General features: G+C 42.9%; 1 protein-coding gene across 4 annotated transcripts in view; it reads right to left on the minus strand.

The window, feature by feature from the left end:
- DLC1 (DLC1 Rho GTPase activating protein) overlaps positions 1-16,025 on the minus strand; it is a 566,720-nt gene that overhangs the window by 48,163 nt on the left and 502,532 nt on the right. The window contains exon 1 of one of the 4 annotated variants that reach the window (XM_044299505.1): positions 6,484-6,790. The exons of the other annotated variants lie outside the window; for them this stretch is intronic. Coding sequence (XP_044155440.1) covers positions 6,484-6,520 — 37 coding nt within the window. The 5' untranslated portion in view covers positions 6,521-6,790. Of the gene's footprint in view, positions 1-6,483; positions 6,791-16,025 lie in introns of those variants that run through there. 4 annotated transcript variants of the gene reach the window in all.

Below are 16,025 nucleotides of genomic sequence, written 5' to 3' on the forward strand. Positions count from 1 at the left end.
TCCCCCATCCTTGTCTCCATGTTTGGTCTGTTTTTTACTGACCATTTATAGGAGATGCTCTTGGCAAAAGACAGAAACACATACCAAACACTGACATCTTCACGAATGAAACCCGTACTGATTTTTTCATGAACGTCAAACAGATATGGAATTGTGAACGAAGCCTTAGGCTCATTTACAGAAAATCACAATTTTCTAAATTGTCACCTTGGGATTCTATGACGATGATATTAAATACAACTTAAAATGTTAACAAATGTTTTTAAGGTGGGTTTGCAATGTGGAATGCCTCAACACTGTAGTAGGTGGGACATCTCTCAGTTCTTCTGCTGTGTCAGGGTGAATTCAGGTGACACTTTTCAGCAAGGAAGCAACAACAGACGACAAGATTTTACAAATGTCATCATTCTATATACACCAGGTATGACAAGCTTTAGCTATCACAACAGCGGTAGTTTACACCAAATAAAATAATGCGACAGGCACTTAGACAAAGAAGATGTTCCAGGAAAAGCAGAGTGAAGGCTGTGGACAAATAACAGTTTTCTTCACTGATATGTGTTTCTGATAATCTGAATGCAGTGTTTTCCTAGACAGACGAATGCTAATCCTGGTGGCCTATCAGGTACTGAACGAGCCGCCTGTCTTTAAAGGGTATTCCCATCTTAAAGTGCCCATATACCCTTCAAAAGGTGTCAGATGAATAACTGTTCAGCTGTCAGCTCTCTCCCCTGACTCCCCCAAACACATGCGCAGTCAGTACGGCTGAGCATGTATGTGCTTTCAATGTGGCGAGAGTCACTGACAGACACCTCCCAAGACAGAAAAAAAGAGAGGACGAAAAAAATTCAGTTTGCCCGATCCTTCTCTCCCCCAACATCACATGTTGGAAAACAGTCAGGAGGGGTGTATAGGGGGCATTTAGCCATTTATGGCTTATCCACAGATATAGGTACCTGAATCCATATCTCACCTGGTGATTGGGCTGCTATTGACAAGGGAAGTGGGCAATATTCATTGGCCAACAATGCCCTCCTTTCACCTTCATGTGATGCAAGGTAGGCATTGGAAATTGGTACTGTCAAGGGCCAGTAGCACGAATACTATGGATAGACAGCTGCATGTCTAGAATGGAACAAATAGCCTTAAAGCCTCATTCACACGTCGGTGTTCCACCGACGTGTGCTGTATGTGTTCCCCAGGGACATCACACCTCCCCATTCATTTTAATGTGTGTATTCACACATCAGTGTTTTAGCACGGTTCTTGGATGCGTGTTTTTAGCACAGATGCATGCTCTATTTTGTCCGTGTTCACAGATTCAGCACGCCCATTATAGTCTATGGGTCCGTGAAAACCAAGGATGCAACATGGATGCCATTAGGAAGAGATGCTTTAAAAAAAAATTCAGCTGTGCAGTGTCAATGAAACATGGATGACACACAGACAGCAAAAAACGGACACACACGGATCCTTCATGGGCAGCTTCACGGAGGCATCACTGACCACCTTTTCACGGATTTGAGCACGGACGTGTGAATGAGGCTTAACCTTGGCATGATGGAGTGGCTGATCTATTTGCAGCACACAAAAATGCTTTCAAAGTATCTTGAGTAACAAAGCAATGCATAAGTACTGATACTGGATATTTTTTGAATTTCGGGAATACAATGTTTTATATATTACTGTGCCTCCCCAATATGGTCTTTCACGCAAGCAAAGGAAGAGGAAACATCTGAAGGTATTATTATGTTTAGAATGCTTTTTTGTCATATACATTGCACGTCAGGGTGGGTCTGGCATTGTCTGGAGCCTCTAGGAGTCCAACGGCATTGCCTCATTTCCTCCTTCCTGTCACTAGGGAGGACAGAAGTACAAGACCCCTTGTTTACCGCTGCTGATCATCCTGTTCAAAGCAGAATCCTAGTTTCCAAGCCAAAATAGACACCACCCTGAAACTGTATGCCGCCAGTCACAATAGTAGATGGACATTTAATATCAGGAATTTGCTCAAAATAACGTCACACTTGAGACAGAACGGCAAAAAAACTTCAGGCGATTCACGCTGGAATGACTGAATGGAACTAAAGGCTCTAGGTGGACACTCCACATTGGCACATGCGGTCCTATGGGATCACCAGTGTTATTTCCCCTGCAGACAGCAGTAGTATTGGATCAGTGTTATATAGATACGTATTTCGAAGCCCATCACTGTATATGCTGTGCCCATACTGTACCTCCATGATCCTTTGGAAGCACAGTCTGTCTTACTCATGGATATATATATTGACTGTACAAGAAAATAATGGAGGCATGTACCAAAGCATTTCTTATTATGCAAGTACAGTATATTCACCCTATTCTACCCTTGAAGCAGTATTAGCAGAGGATACGCAGGTAAGGAAGAATCGGAAGCCATACGGTCGCAAAGAGTGACTACAGGTCTTTGATATGGACTGATAGGGTATTTGATTTGCTGTGGCCATGTCATAACCAGTAAATGTATAGCTCTTGGTCCATACAATGAAAGAAAAGCTGACCTAATAAAGGTGGCAATGCACATTAGAGGAAAATCAAATAAACCGAAAGAAGCCACTGCATCTAGTAGCGGCTTATTCCTCTTTCCAAATGGAAAGATAGAACCCATTTACATAGGCTGAATGACACTGTAGAGGAAAGCTTTATTTGTATCAGAAGTTGTCTCCCCTCAGACATTGGTAGTATATTGCTTTGGATATGCCTCCAATATCAGATGGTTGAGAGTCCTACCTCTAAGGCCTACTCCTATCTCCAGAACTAGGCCCTCAAGGTGAAGGAAAGTGCACCGTGCATGCATAGCCTCTTCAACATACACCACTACGGGAGTACTGAAAATAATTGAGTGTACTTGCTTGGTCATTTTCAGAACTCCCATAGAAGTGAGTGGAGAACACAAGGCGCATGTGTGGTGCTCTCTTGTTTGCTTTGGGGGCCCCATTCTGGAGAAAAGAGCAGGTCTTATAGGTGGGACCCAAACCCATCTGACATTGGTCTCATATCCAAGCGATATGCTACCAATGTCTGAAATGGTATAACCCTTTAAAAGTAAGTAATGTATCAGAGAAGACGTGTAAATAAATCAGAATAGAAGAAATATCTGGTGGTTGGAATCAGGGAAGCTAAGAATATGCACACTGAAAGGGGTATTCCAGTTATAACAAGTTATCCCCTATCCATAGGCTAGTGTATAGCTATCAGATTGGTGGGGGTTCCAGCGGTAAGATGAGAATGGCGACCCGAACCCAGTGGAGCCCCCTGAAATGGATGGAGCGGCTGGTCAGAGAGTCATGCCGCTGCTCCATTCATTTCTATGGGAGCACTGGAGACAGCAGCTATTAGTGGGGCACAAACAGCTGAAAGTATTTCTATAAATCATGGAAAAAAATGCATTTTAGAGCAAGATTACTTGTGTTTCTTGTTAGAAATGAACCGAGCAGGTAAAATAAATAAATAAATTACACATGGCATTGCATTTTTTCATTTTCATTTTATACCACTAAAGTCCACACAAACGCCATATTTCAGTGCATCCAAAACCAGGTAGAAACACAGTGAGTCAGAAGAAAATGGTCTCATGTATGGGTTATAGTCATGCATTAATATGAAAACCCTTATTTATTCATAAGATAAAACAAAATCACAAAAAAAATCTTATTACAACAGCGCCTCTAGTGGCCAAGCTGTGCCAGCAACACCGAGCTCGCAAATCAGTAGGGAAAGCTGATATCATTCAGCATATTGCCATGAAGACTATTTAGCAAGAAATCCACCAAAAAGCAAATATTAAGCACCATAAACTCTACTAAAGTTGGTGATAAAAGTGCATTTCCAACAAGTGTTAAATATCCAAATAAAGGAATGTTACTGTGATGCGAACACATCTGCTAAACCTTCTCCATACATTCTTTTCATGCTGGATCTGTCAAGGAAATCTACACAGAAGATGGTCAGGTGATATGAAAGGGACTGCCACCATCTGCTATGATCGGAAAGACAGCATGGCAGAACTAAGTTGGTAGGTTATAGACATCACCTAACACCAATTAGCCATGCTGTAGACCAGCAATAGCCTGTGGGCCAGATGGATGCTGAATTATATCACCCTTCCCAGGCTGCTGACAGATTTATACTCTGAGGTAGTTCTACAATCTGTTCCGGTATTATTTTTCAGATGAAGCACACAGAAATGATCTGACATGCTGCACTTCACTACTCTCTGCTGTGAATAAGAGGCTTAGCAAATAAAATGACCACAATAAGTATCAAAAAACCACCCCAAAGGGGATAAACCCTGCACAGCTCAGCAAATTAGCTGCCACTCTGAATCAATTTCAGTTTGTTTTCAGAGTAAATAACTTTTCCCTGAAACAAATGAACCAAGAACTTGGTATGTGGTCTCCTACGCCCAAGACCATAGCAACTCCCTGTCAAAGAGACCTAATTGGACTCAAAGCTTACACTCTAAAAGCTAAATCGATGTCCAGTACAGACTAATGGAATTGTCAGTATTCATTCACATTTCCAGGATCTCCATTGTACGCTAGTTGTCCTTTGATTGGGTTTTATTGTAGGCCCACCACAAAGTATCACCACACTCACTGCCGGCTAGGTCTACGTGAACTTTTTCCTACTTTCAAGTTAAAGTTGTATTAGAAATGGTGGTGGGAGGTCACTTTAAGGGTACCAGTTAGATCAATCGAAGATATATCATTTGGGTGGTTTCATCAGAAAATGAGTCAAGAAATTAAACTTAGTAAAACTTGAAGATGTTCTCCTCCTCTGAAATGAAAACTAGGAAACCGATTCCCTCATTTCAAGACATATAGGGTTGTCACTTTAAAACCCTCAACTGGAGCAAAAATTTTGTTACTAATATAACCTATTGAGTATAGTTACTTCTATAAAGTGTATTACAAGGATTAAAGAAGGAGAACATCAGATTGTGCCCCTAGCATCTCATTAGGCATGAGTAGAGAAAGAGCCCTGTGCTAGCCTCACATACTTTAGCACCAGCAGAACCATATGTTTTACTTGTAGGTAGAGTAACAAGCATGGCACCCTGGAAAATTTGTTTTCTATTTGCCCAAGATATATATGGGGTTTTTACTACCAGCAGGAGGTGTTGCTTTTAGGGAGGGATCAAAAGGCAAATCTATGACATCAGGGGCAGCACAAACAGGAGGGGGTCATTTGCTTTCTAAAAGGCAGCAGACTAATTATTGAGAACTTCAAAGTGATTTCTTAAGTCTCTGATTTGAAGTAATACATACTCACATAGAAGTAAGAGCGCTTACACCTTTCAAATTATGCAGTTCCTATAAGTACGCACATTCCATATATGTGCTAAGCTGAAAGCACCTTCTGGATTTTGCGGGCAACCTTGGATAAGTTATCCTGACTATAAACGTAACTTTATGGACACAACCAATACCATCATAGGGCACAACCAAAAAGGAGCCATATCATCACATCATGGCAATCATTAAGATTCTTACCGAAAAATATCAGACAATATCAGTCATGTACTATTTACTGGTCTTAGTTTATAACTATACAGTTGGGACAACCAGTGCATTGGACAATTTAATGAGTTGTGAAGGACAGTACTTGCCCATAGTTGTCAGGGATTTCCATTAGGAATGAAGAGCAATGCTAATGTAATTGGACACCCTGAGAAAATAGCCAGATATAATTTTTTTTTTTTTAACAGAAATTATCACATCACAATTATGATTAAAATAAAAAAAATAAACATGAACAAAAATCTATATATCTTATTTAGATAGATAGCTAAATAGATAACTATTTTAAAATGTAATGGAATTTGACAAGTATTTTTCTTAATATAGATGCAACAAGCTGGCGGTATTAGGCTGATTATATATATATATATATATATATATATATATATATAATCTATACACACATGTGTACAATTATTAGATTTTATTACAATGAGTGTATGTTCATTATTATTTTTGTTATTTTTTTGGTTTACTTTATTGTTAGATGTGATTTTAGTTTGGTATTTTGTGTAAATATTTTCCTTCTGTGAATAAATATTATGAAGTAGACATTTCCCTTAAAGAAAGCTCAGACTACAGGGATTAGCAGCAGCAATATCTTATTAAATCCATTGGCTGGGGGCTTGCTGGCTCAGAGTAGTACGTGCAGCATCCAGGGCCCCCACACAACCCCCATCCTGCCCATAGCTTAGATCACAGAAAATAATTAAAAAGCGTCAGAAGGTCCCCTGGCCTCCCCCTTATAGCATGGAGTATAATCTATATACCTGCTGCTCCAGTTTCCAGCAGCTTTCTTAATGAAGTGCTGCCCCTCCAGCCTCAGGAGCTCACTCCACCCAGGGATTCCCACGCTGGGGACCAGAGCAGCCACATAGGACAGATACAACATCATCAGAAGAAGAATATAATGCAATCTTACGTGTGAGGATCATTATGTCCAGCTTCTCCTTACACATAAGTGGATCCAGTGCTGGTACCTACAAAGCTCCAGTAGAGACTTCCCTAGCTGGGGATGTCACAGTCATTGCAGATCAATAAAAACAAGGGATCATTTGCTCCAAGAAGTAAAGTATCCAGAAGAAGGCACAGGTTAGAATAGGGGTGTAATCCAAAGGGTTTGCCCCCCACACACAGAAGCCATGATGAAGTGGTGAGATGGTCTCAGTCCTCCTCTCTGGACGTGCAGCCTGAGGTTCCTAAGCAATAACCCATAGAGCTCCTCACACATCCTGCTCTGGAGGCTCAGATCCAGCCTCTCCCAGCAGCTCTAGGCGGGTTACCCAGCCCTCCCCTGCCTCCTACCATGTGTGGCTGTATGACCAGCGCCACCTACAGGCCACCTCACTGGTATGAGTCACAGAACCCTCTATTCATAGTCAGATGAAAGCCACAGGTTGTCTTCCTCTCAGCAGAGACGTGGCTGCATCTTATACTTGGGTTTGTAAAGATTTACAGACCTGGAGCTATTCTTACTTTGGTTCCTCATCTTCCTGCGTATATGGGCTCATGCCCATGAATGTATTTTCTTTTCGTGTCCGTTCCGTTTTTTTGGTGTGGACAGTACGCGGAACCATTCATTTCAATGGGTTAAAAAAAAAAAAAAAACTTTATTCCGTGTGCATTCCGTTTCCGTATGTCCGTATTTCTGTTCCGCAAAAAAATAGAACATGTCCTATTATTGTCCATATTACGGACAAGGATAGGACTGTTCTATTAGGGGCCAGCTGTTCCGTTCCCGCAAAATACAAAATGCACACGGACATCATTCGTATTTTTTCCAATCCGTTTTTTGCAGACCGTAAAATACATACGGTCGTGTGCATGAGCCCTATATCTGTATATATATCTATACATTTTACATTTGGCGGCTGCACTGTGACAATTATCCCAGTTATTTTCTGTTAATAACCCATAAGCACAGGCTTGGACTGGCCCACAAGGGTACAGAGGAATCCCCCGGTGGGCCCCTGAGCAAGGTGGGCCCCTAGTCTCCTGCACAAGTGGCACATAACACAGTAGACTTACTGCACCACATACATATATTCAATGTACGGCACCTCCACCAGCCGATGTTCATAGAAAAAACTTGATAGATTATTAAAGAAACTCCCCAGTGTATTATTATAGACACGATCAGAGCTGAGATGACTTCTAGGTACAAAGGGAAGCTACCAGCATCGTCCCCAGGACCTACCTTCTCAAAGTTGTTGCAGGGACCCCCATATTCAATCATCTGGTAGCATCTTGCTGATGTGTGAGCAGGTAATATCTGAATATATCCGTACGGTGGGCCCCAAAATAAATTTTACTGGTGGGCCCTAGGCACCCAGTCCGACATTGCATAAGCATGCCACAATTAGGCCACATGGACGCTTCAGAGCCTACAGAGCTATAATACAGTGCCTTACGGTACGGCCCATCAGGTTTCCTGATGCAGTTTTGGAAGCCAGATCCAGGAGTGGATTCAAAAAAGAGAAGTCATATTTGTCCTTAAAGAGTTTTTGCAGTCGTTAATATTGATGACCTATCGTTAGAATAGGTCAACAATATCTTATCAGCGGGGGTCCGACACCCCTGCCAATCAGCTGTGAGGAGACGGCCATGTTGGATGATTAGATATTGATAGCCTATCCTGACGATAGGTTTTAAATATTAAAGGGGTTGTCCGGGGTCAGAGCTGAACCCGGACATATCCCCATTTTCACCCCGGCAGCCCCCCTGACTTGAGCATCGGAGCAGTTCATGCTCCAGTGCTCTACTTTGCCCTGCGCTAAATTGTGCAGGGCAAAGGCATTTTCTGGAGTTCTGGTGACGCACTGGACTCTCCATAGGACTGCCAGGCGGAGGCTTCCGCCCACCAGGGAGCCCGGTGACATCACCGGCACTGATGGGCAGGCTTTAGCGCTGCCCTAGCCTGTAAAACGGCAAGGGCAGTGCTGAAACCCACCCATCAGAGCCGGTGACATCACAGAACACACTGCTGGGCAGAAGCCTCCACCTGGCATTGTGTTATTTTAAATAAAAGACATCTGGCGACAGGGACGGGCTCCCTAGGATCAAAGGTGACACTAGGGAGGCGGCCTTCTATTGGCTGACCACTACCCCGCCCCACCGCCCCGTCGCCAGATGTTTTGATCTATAAGACGGGGAGATGCAGCAGCGGCCGTGGAGAGATTAGGAGTGATGCAGGTGCCGGGGTAAGTATAATCTATATGAGAGGTCCGGGCATTGGGGGGCATGTGTTAGACTTTGGATAACCTTTTTAATGGCTGAACAACCCCTTTAAGACTACTTTCAGACTTGCATTGTTAATTACGGTATTGGGATCCGGCAGAGGATCTTAATTCCGGAATGAAACGGATCCGTTTTGATTTTGTACATCAGGATGCATCTGTTACATTAGGATGCGGTTGTGTGAAATTAAAACAGAAAAAAAAACAAATCCGTCACTAAATACATATACAAGGGTTTTGTGTCCAGTCACAAAATGGAATACGGATGGAACGGAACACATCCTGATGCCTCCTGAACGGATCTCTTTCCATTCAGAATGCATGAGGACTAAACGGAAACGTTTTTTTCCCCGATACTGAGATCCTCTGCCGGATCTCAATACCAGAAAACAACGACACAAGTGTAATAGTAGCCTTACACTTTCTCTTCTTTTATGATCCACTCTTGATTTTTGCTTGCAAAACTGCACCAGGAAACCTGACTGTGGGGCTGTACCCTAAGGCCTCCTGCACACGGCCGTATCCGTTTTGCAGTCCGTAAATCGCAGATCCTCAAAATATGGATGCGGTCCGTGTGCATCCTGCAATTTTTACAGGACCCACTGTAAAAAAGCCTATTCTTGTCCCCAAAATGGACACAAATAGGTTCCATGGTTTGTGGTCTGGCTGCACAGGTGGAGACAGCACACAAAATATCATTTCTTTTTGCGGATACATAGAAATAAATAAATGTGTCCGTGTGCCATCTACCAAACACGGACATGGATCAATTATATGGTCCTGTGCATGAGGCTTTATGGATATGGCCACAGGTTCAGGTTTTTGGTTGCAGTTTTTAAAACCAGAATAAGGGCTCGTTCGCACGAACGTGTGAAGGCCGTGCCCGTGTTGTGGACCGCAATGCTGTGGACCCAATGCACGGGCACCGTCCGTGGGGCAGGCGCATGGGGATCGCAGACCCTTTCACTTGAATGGGTCCGCGATCCTTCCGCTCCGCAAAAAGATAGAGCAAGTTCTGCCCCGGGCGCCAAATTGAAGGGGGCGCCAGGCAGCAGGAATTTCAATGAGGGCCATATGGCTCCCGTCCTCTTCGTTATGCCTCATAGGCTTTAGGTCACTAGGCCTGACGCCTATAAGTCAGTAGAGCGACGCAGGAGTCGGTCACGATTACCTCACAGTGACCTCCTGCGTCGGATCTCGCTAGATGACGCAATGACGCAGTGTGGGAAGGCACAGTGAGGCGTTCGTGACCACCTGCACCGGGAAGCCACAAGCTGTGATGGAGAGAGGTAAGTATTATTATTTTTTTATGTACCCTACCCTAATTGCAGAGGTACTGGGGGCACTATGGGGGTGGGGGAGGAGCAGAAAGAGGAGGACCACCGAGGACATCATACTAATAAGAGTGGAGTGGCCATTATATAATAATAATAATAAAGAGGGGGGCCAATACATTAATAATAAAGAGGGGGGCATTATATTGATAATAATACTAATACAGAGGGGGGCATTATAATATACAGGGGGATAATATTATGGGGAATGGGGGACTATCTGTATGGCTCTAGCACAATATTGGGGGGCAGCAGGATGAGTTGTTCAGACACCAGGAAGGAAAGGATGATAGTAAAGTGAGGAACTGTGTTACATAGGACTGTAGGTGACATCTACTACAGTAGCTGTACTCAGAGAGTTATCACTGTGTTATCTGAGGTGTTACACAGGACTGCAGGTGACATCTACTACAGTAGCTGTACTCAGAGAGTTATTACTGTTATTTGTGGTGTTACATAGGACTGCAGGTGACATCTACTACATTATCTGTACTCAAAGAGTTATCACTGTGTTATCTGTGGTGTTACATAGGACTGCAGGTAAATCTACTACATTATCTGTACACGGAGAGTTATTACTGTTATCTGTGGTGTTACATAGGACTGCAGGTAACATCTACTACGTTATCTGTACTTAGAGAGTTATCACTGAGTTATATGTGGTGTTACATAGGACTGCAAGTGATCTACTACATTATCTGTTAAAAGGGGCGTGCCCACAGGCTGAGGGGGAAGGGCAGCACAATTTTTGGCTTGCCCCGGGTGCTGGCAACCCACACTACACCACTGCTTCTGGGAACTTGACTTCTCCTGTTTTCTCTAAAGGTTCTGATAACTTTTGCTACTGGATCAATTCCTTTTCTGTTTGGTAACTGCTATTTGAGTAATTATCTGACATTTTCTTAGCTACAGTCACACTGAATAGCACTCTAAGAAAACCGTTTTCATTAGAAGATGACAAAATCCTAGGACATGAAGGATAGCTCTGACCCATTTCCTCTAGAACCATGTTCTGTTTTATGTACTTGTGAGGATCACTTATGACCTTTAACTGAACAAACAGTACAAGTACACGAGATACTGATCAATGCTGTTCTACACCTCGGTTATCGCTGATGTGAGAGGCATGTGAGAGCCTGTCTCCAACAACTGTGCAGTAGAAATGGAAAGTAACAGAAGCATTTCAGTCCGTTGGATGCAAGCAGCAAATAGGCAACGGCGACCATTTGTAATGCGCTTTTCTCACCCCAGGAACTCAACTCTTGGATAGCTGTGGAGCAGGGTCAGTATTTGCTCCAATACCCACTTTATTGAATTATTTTTGTTCTTGTAAAAAGCCCTCTGTAAGAGGAAACCCACACTTAATCCCAGTATGTGCATTCTGTAATCAATAGTAATGGTTCATTAAAGGGTTTTCTGTGATTTGGATATTGATAGGCTATCCTCAGGATAGGTCATCAATATGAGATGGGCAGGGGTCCGACACCTGGCACTCCTGCTGATCAGCTGTTTGAGGAAGCCGTAGCGCTCACTGGAGCTCTGGTGAGTGCAGCGGACTCCTCGCAACTTACCATGCACGGCGCCGCCCATTGGATAGCGACTGTGCTTGGTATTGCAGCTCAACCCCATTCAATTGAATAGGAGTAAGCTGTGTCCTGACCAGGTGACCAATGAACGTGACGTCACATAGTCTAAGAAGAGGCCTATGTACGGCCTCTTAGTATAACTTATTGGTGGCAGTGCCGGGAGTCTGACTCCTGCCAATCTCATATCTTGAGGATAGGCCATCTGTATGAAAATTCCAGAAAACCCCTTTAAGGTCTGCAGAAAATGGTTGTGCCCATCACTTCTACAAACAGAGCATTTTTTTTGACAGGGGGGCCTAAACTTTAGCAAAATATTGGAGCGCTAAACAAAAATGACTAAATGAAACGGGCACTTACAGTTCATTTACCATGACCATTTCCTGGAACAGAGTATCAGTGTTTTTGGAGTCATAAATACCCATCTGGCTTAAAATAGTGGAGCGTTAGGATCTGAAAAGTTGCTGTTAAATTAATTGCTGTTGCCAATGAAACTGTGTCCCTATAAAAAAAAGTCCCCTGTCAGTTCAGAAAGACCCTTATTGTCCCTTTAATGGCAGCTCTCTGCACATGACTAGACTATAAATATTTTATGTACTAAAGTTCTAAAAGAGCTTTTATATTGGATGAAGAACATGTGACACTGACTCCCCAGCCAACAGTCATCTATTTTGCCATAGTCTATTAATAACAGAGGATACATGCATTGGTCATATGCTTGTCTGACCAAATAACTTAGGAAGATCACAGACAAACTCACAAACTACAATTGCATCAGTCAGATATGTGATGTGTAAAGCTGCAGCATTATGATAATAAATCTTGTATTCACCAATGGGAACATGGGGTATAGATAGTATTACCTGGCATTACCTTATAGTGTTATGCGTTTTTATTTTTTATTTAACCCACCTTCTCTATGCCATTACTTGTCCCCATACTGTCTAGTGATTTGCCGGCGGCAGATTGCTATTGGACAGCAGGGTCTGCCGCTGGCAAGAGCTGATTTTTTAGTATGCTTAAAAATCAGAATTGCCTGATAAATGAGCGTTTATTGGGTAATAGGCAGCAGTATTACACTGCAAGATGATCACTAATGGGCGCTCGTGCAATCGTTTGTTGGTGATTATCAGCCGAAAAATCACCCAGAGTAATACAGCCATAAGGCTGAGTTCACACGGGCGAGATTTCCGCGCGGGTGCAATGCAGTAGGTGAACGCATTGCACCTGCACTGAATCCTGACCCATTCATTTCAATGGGGCTGTGTACATGAGCGTTTTTTTTCATGCATCAGTTCTGCAATGCTTTAAAATCGCAGCATGCTCTATATTCTGCGTTTTTCACGCAGCCCTGGCTCCATAGAAGTCAATGGGGCTGCGTTAATAACGCATTGCATCTGCAAGCAAGTGCGGGTGCGATGCGTTTTTCACTGATGGTTGCTAGGAGATGTTGTTTGTAAACCTTCAGTTTTTTATCACGCGCGTGAAAAACGCATCAAAACGCATTGCACCCGCGCGGAAAAAACTGAACAACTAAACGCAATTGCAGCCAAAACTGACTGAACTTGCTTGCAAAATGGTGCGAGTTTAACTGAACGCACCCTGAACGCATCCGGACCAAATCTGTCACGCTCGTGTGAACTCAGCCTAAGGCTGGGTTCACACGGGCGTGTCCGGATTAGGTCCGGATGCGTCCCGGTGTATTGCGGCAAACCCGCGCGATTGGGTACGCAATTGCAGTCAGTTTTGACTGCGATTGCGTTCCGATGTTCAGTGTTTATCACGCGGGTGCAATGTGTTTTGCACTCGCGTGATAAAAAACCGACTGTGGTACCCAGACCCGAACTTCTTCACAGAAGTTCAGGTTTGGGTTAGTTGTAGTGTAGATTGTATTATTTTCCCTTATAACATGGTTATAAGGGAAAATAATAGCATTCTGAATACAGAATGCTTAGTACAAGGGCAATTGAGGGTTAAAAAAATAAAAAATAAATTAACTCACCTTGTCCTCTTCATCGCGCAGTTCCCGGTCTGGTAGATGAGCTGTCGGCTAAAGGACCTTTGGTGACGTCAGATCACATGCTCCAATCACATGGTACATCACCGTGGTGATGTACCATGTGATTGGAGCATGTGATCTGACGTCACCAAAGGTCCTTTAGCCGACAGCTCATCAGAAGAGACCGGGAACTGCGCGATGAAGAGGACAAGGTGAGTTAATTTATTTTTTATTTTTTTAACCCTCAATTGCCCTTGTACTAAGCATTCTGTATTCAGAATGCTATTATTTTCCCTTATAACCATGTTATAAGAGAAAATAATACAGTGAATAGACTGTCACCTAGCAACCATGAGTGAAAATCGCACCGCATCCGCACTTGCTTGCGGATGCTTGCGATTTTCACTCAGCCCCATTCATTTCTATGGGGCCTGTCCTGCGTTACAAACGCAGAATATAGAGCATGCTGCGATTTTAAAGCATTGCAGAAGTGATGCGTGAAAAAAATCGCTCATGTGCACAGCCCCATAGAAATGAATGGTGCCGGATTCAGTGCGGGTGCAATACGTTCACCTACCGCATTGCACCCGCGCGGAAATCTCGCCCGTGTGAACTCAGCCTAACTCACCTTCTCAATCAGCTGCTCCAGTCGTCCTGGAAGTCTTTGTTTCCAATGCTGCAGTAATAATGGTACCGACTACTCCAGATGATCGCTGCAATCAATCACTAGCCTCAGTAGTCACCTAGGACAGTTGGACATGTGATCACGGCAGCGTTAGTCTGTAGAAGCCTTATATGGAATAATTAGTGGCACATTGTTTTGGAACTAAAGACCACTGAGACCACCGAAGCAATGAGGGATTGTTTTTAAAAAATACTTTTAGACCCCGATAAAAACTTTTGGGGTCTCAGAAAACCCATAGAACAATCAATAAAAATTCCTCCTTCTTGCCCTTCATCCATACAGTCCCTGCTGACGGCTGAGTGCTACGTCCATGTCACACACTATCACTATAACAGGGGCACCCTTTCTATTCAGTATACAGTTGCTTTGTAAATTGCACAGACATCTATTTATCTACAAAATGTATTATAAATCTAATATCTCACACTGCAGCTAATTAGAGAAATACGCCGCAGCGGAGTCACAATATGAACTCCAAGGTCGGACTCTTCAAGGCTAAGCCAAGGTTAATCTCAAAGGGGTTCTCCGGGAATTAAGAAAAGGAAAATACTTAAATATTACTTGACTATAAATATATTCCAAAATACCTTTTATTAGTTATAATGGCTCATTTTGTCTAGGGAGCAATCATTAGGAGAAATAACAGTGCACACAAAACCTGTCTACTACAAGCTACTTCACAACACTGAGCTAAATAGTTGCCTCATCCTCCTCTCTGCTCTGCTTGTCAGGGATTATGGTCCTGAATACAGATGATAGCATCTTCATCTGAATCTCTATAGGAATGGAGTTCATGAGGAGACATGAAGTTCAGAGAGGAGGGTGGGGATGAGGATAATGAGCTCTTGTATGCAGTCTCCATTACCACAGTCTGCCTTGTCCATCCTCTCTGTACTTCATGTCTCCTTATGAGCTTCATTCCTACAGAGATTTAGCTGAAGATCAGCTGTATTCAGGATTATAATCCCTGACAAGCAGAGAGGAGGATGTCTTGTCCTCCTGTGTGGTTAGGACAGGCTTTGTGTGTAATAATAAGATAGATGGTGGGCATTTTATTTCTCCTAATGATTGCTCCCCAGACAAAATGAGCCATTATAACTAATAAAATTTATTTGGTAATATATTTAGAATAAAGTAATATTTAAGTATTTTCATTTTCTTAATTCCCGGAGAACCCCTTTAATCAGTCACAATATTTTGCATTGCTGAGCTTCAATGCTAGCTAAAAATAAATGGAAATGTGGTCAATGCAATGGAGCAGAGAGCAGAATGTTGAAAAGAAGAAATTTTAAATCGTAAATATTTTTTGCCAACAAATAAAAGATGGAGAAAGCATTGCTTTATGGTATTGTTATGAAAGAAGTACTGTACAATGTAGAAGAACCAATTCTGGTGACCACTACAGAACTTTTATACACAGTGTAACAATTAGTGATGAGCGAAGTAGTGGAAAATTTGATTCGGCTGCTTCGCCAAATTTCTTTAAAAAATTTGCTTTGTGGCAAATTACTTTGTCACGAGGCACATTTATATGTAAGTAGTGGGTGCAATGTGAGGGAACGGCGATTGTGCCACTCCATGTCATTCTACCCCTCAGATGCCGCTTTCTTAGCTGATCGCGGTATCT

The sequence above is a fragment of the Bufo gargarizans genome, chromosome 1, assembly GCF_014858855.1.
Source record: "Bufo gargarizans isolate SCDJY-AF-19 chromosome 1, ASM1485885v1, whole genome shotgun sequence".
Taxonomy (NCBI): Eukaryota; Metazoa; Chordata; class Amphibia; order Anura; family Bufonidae; genus Bufo; species Bufo gargarizans.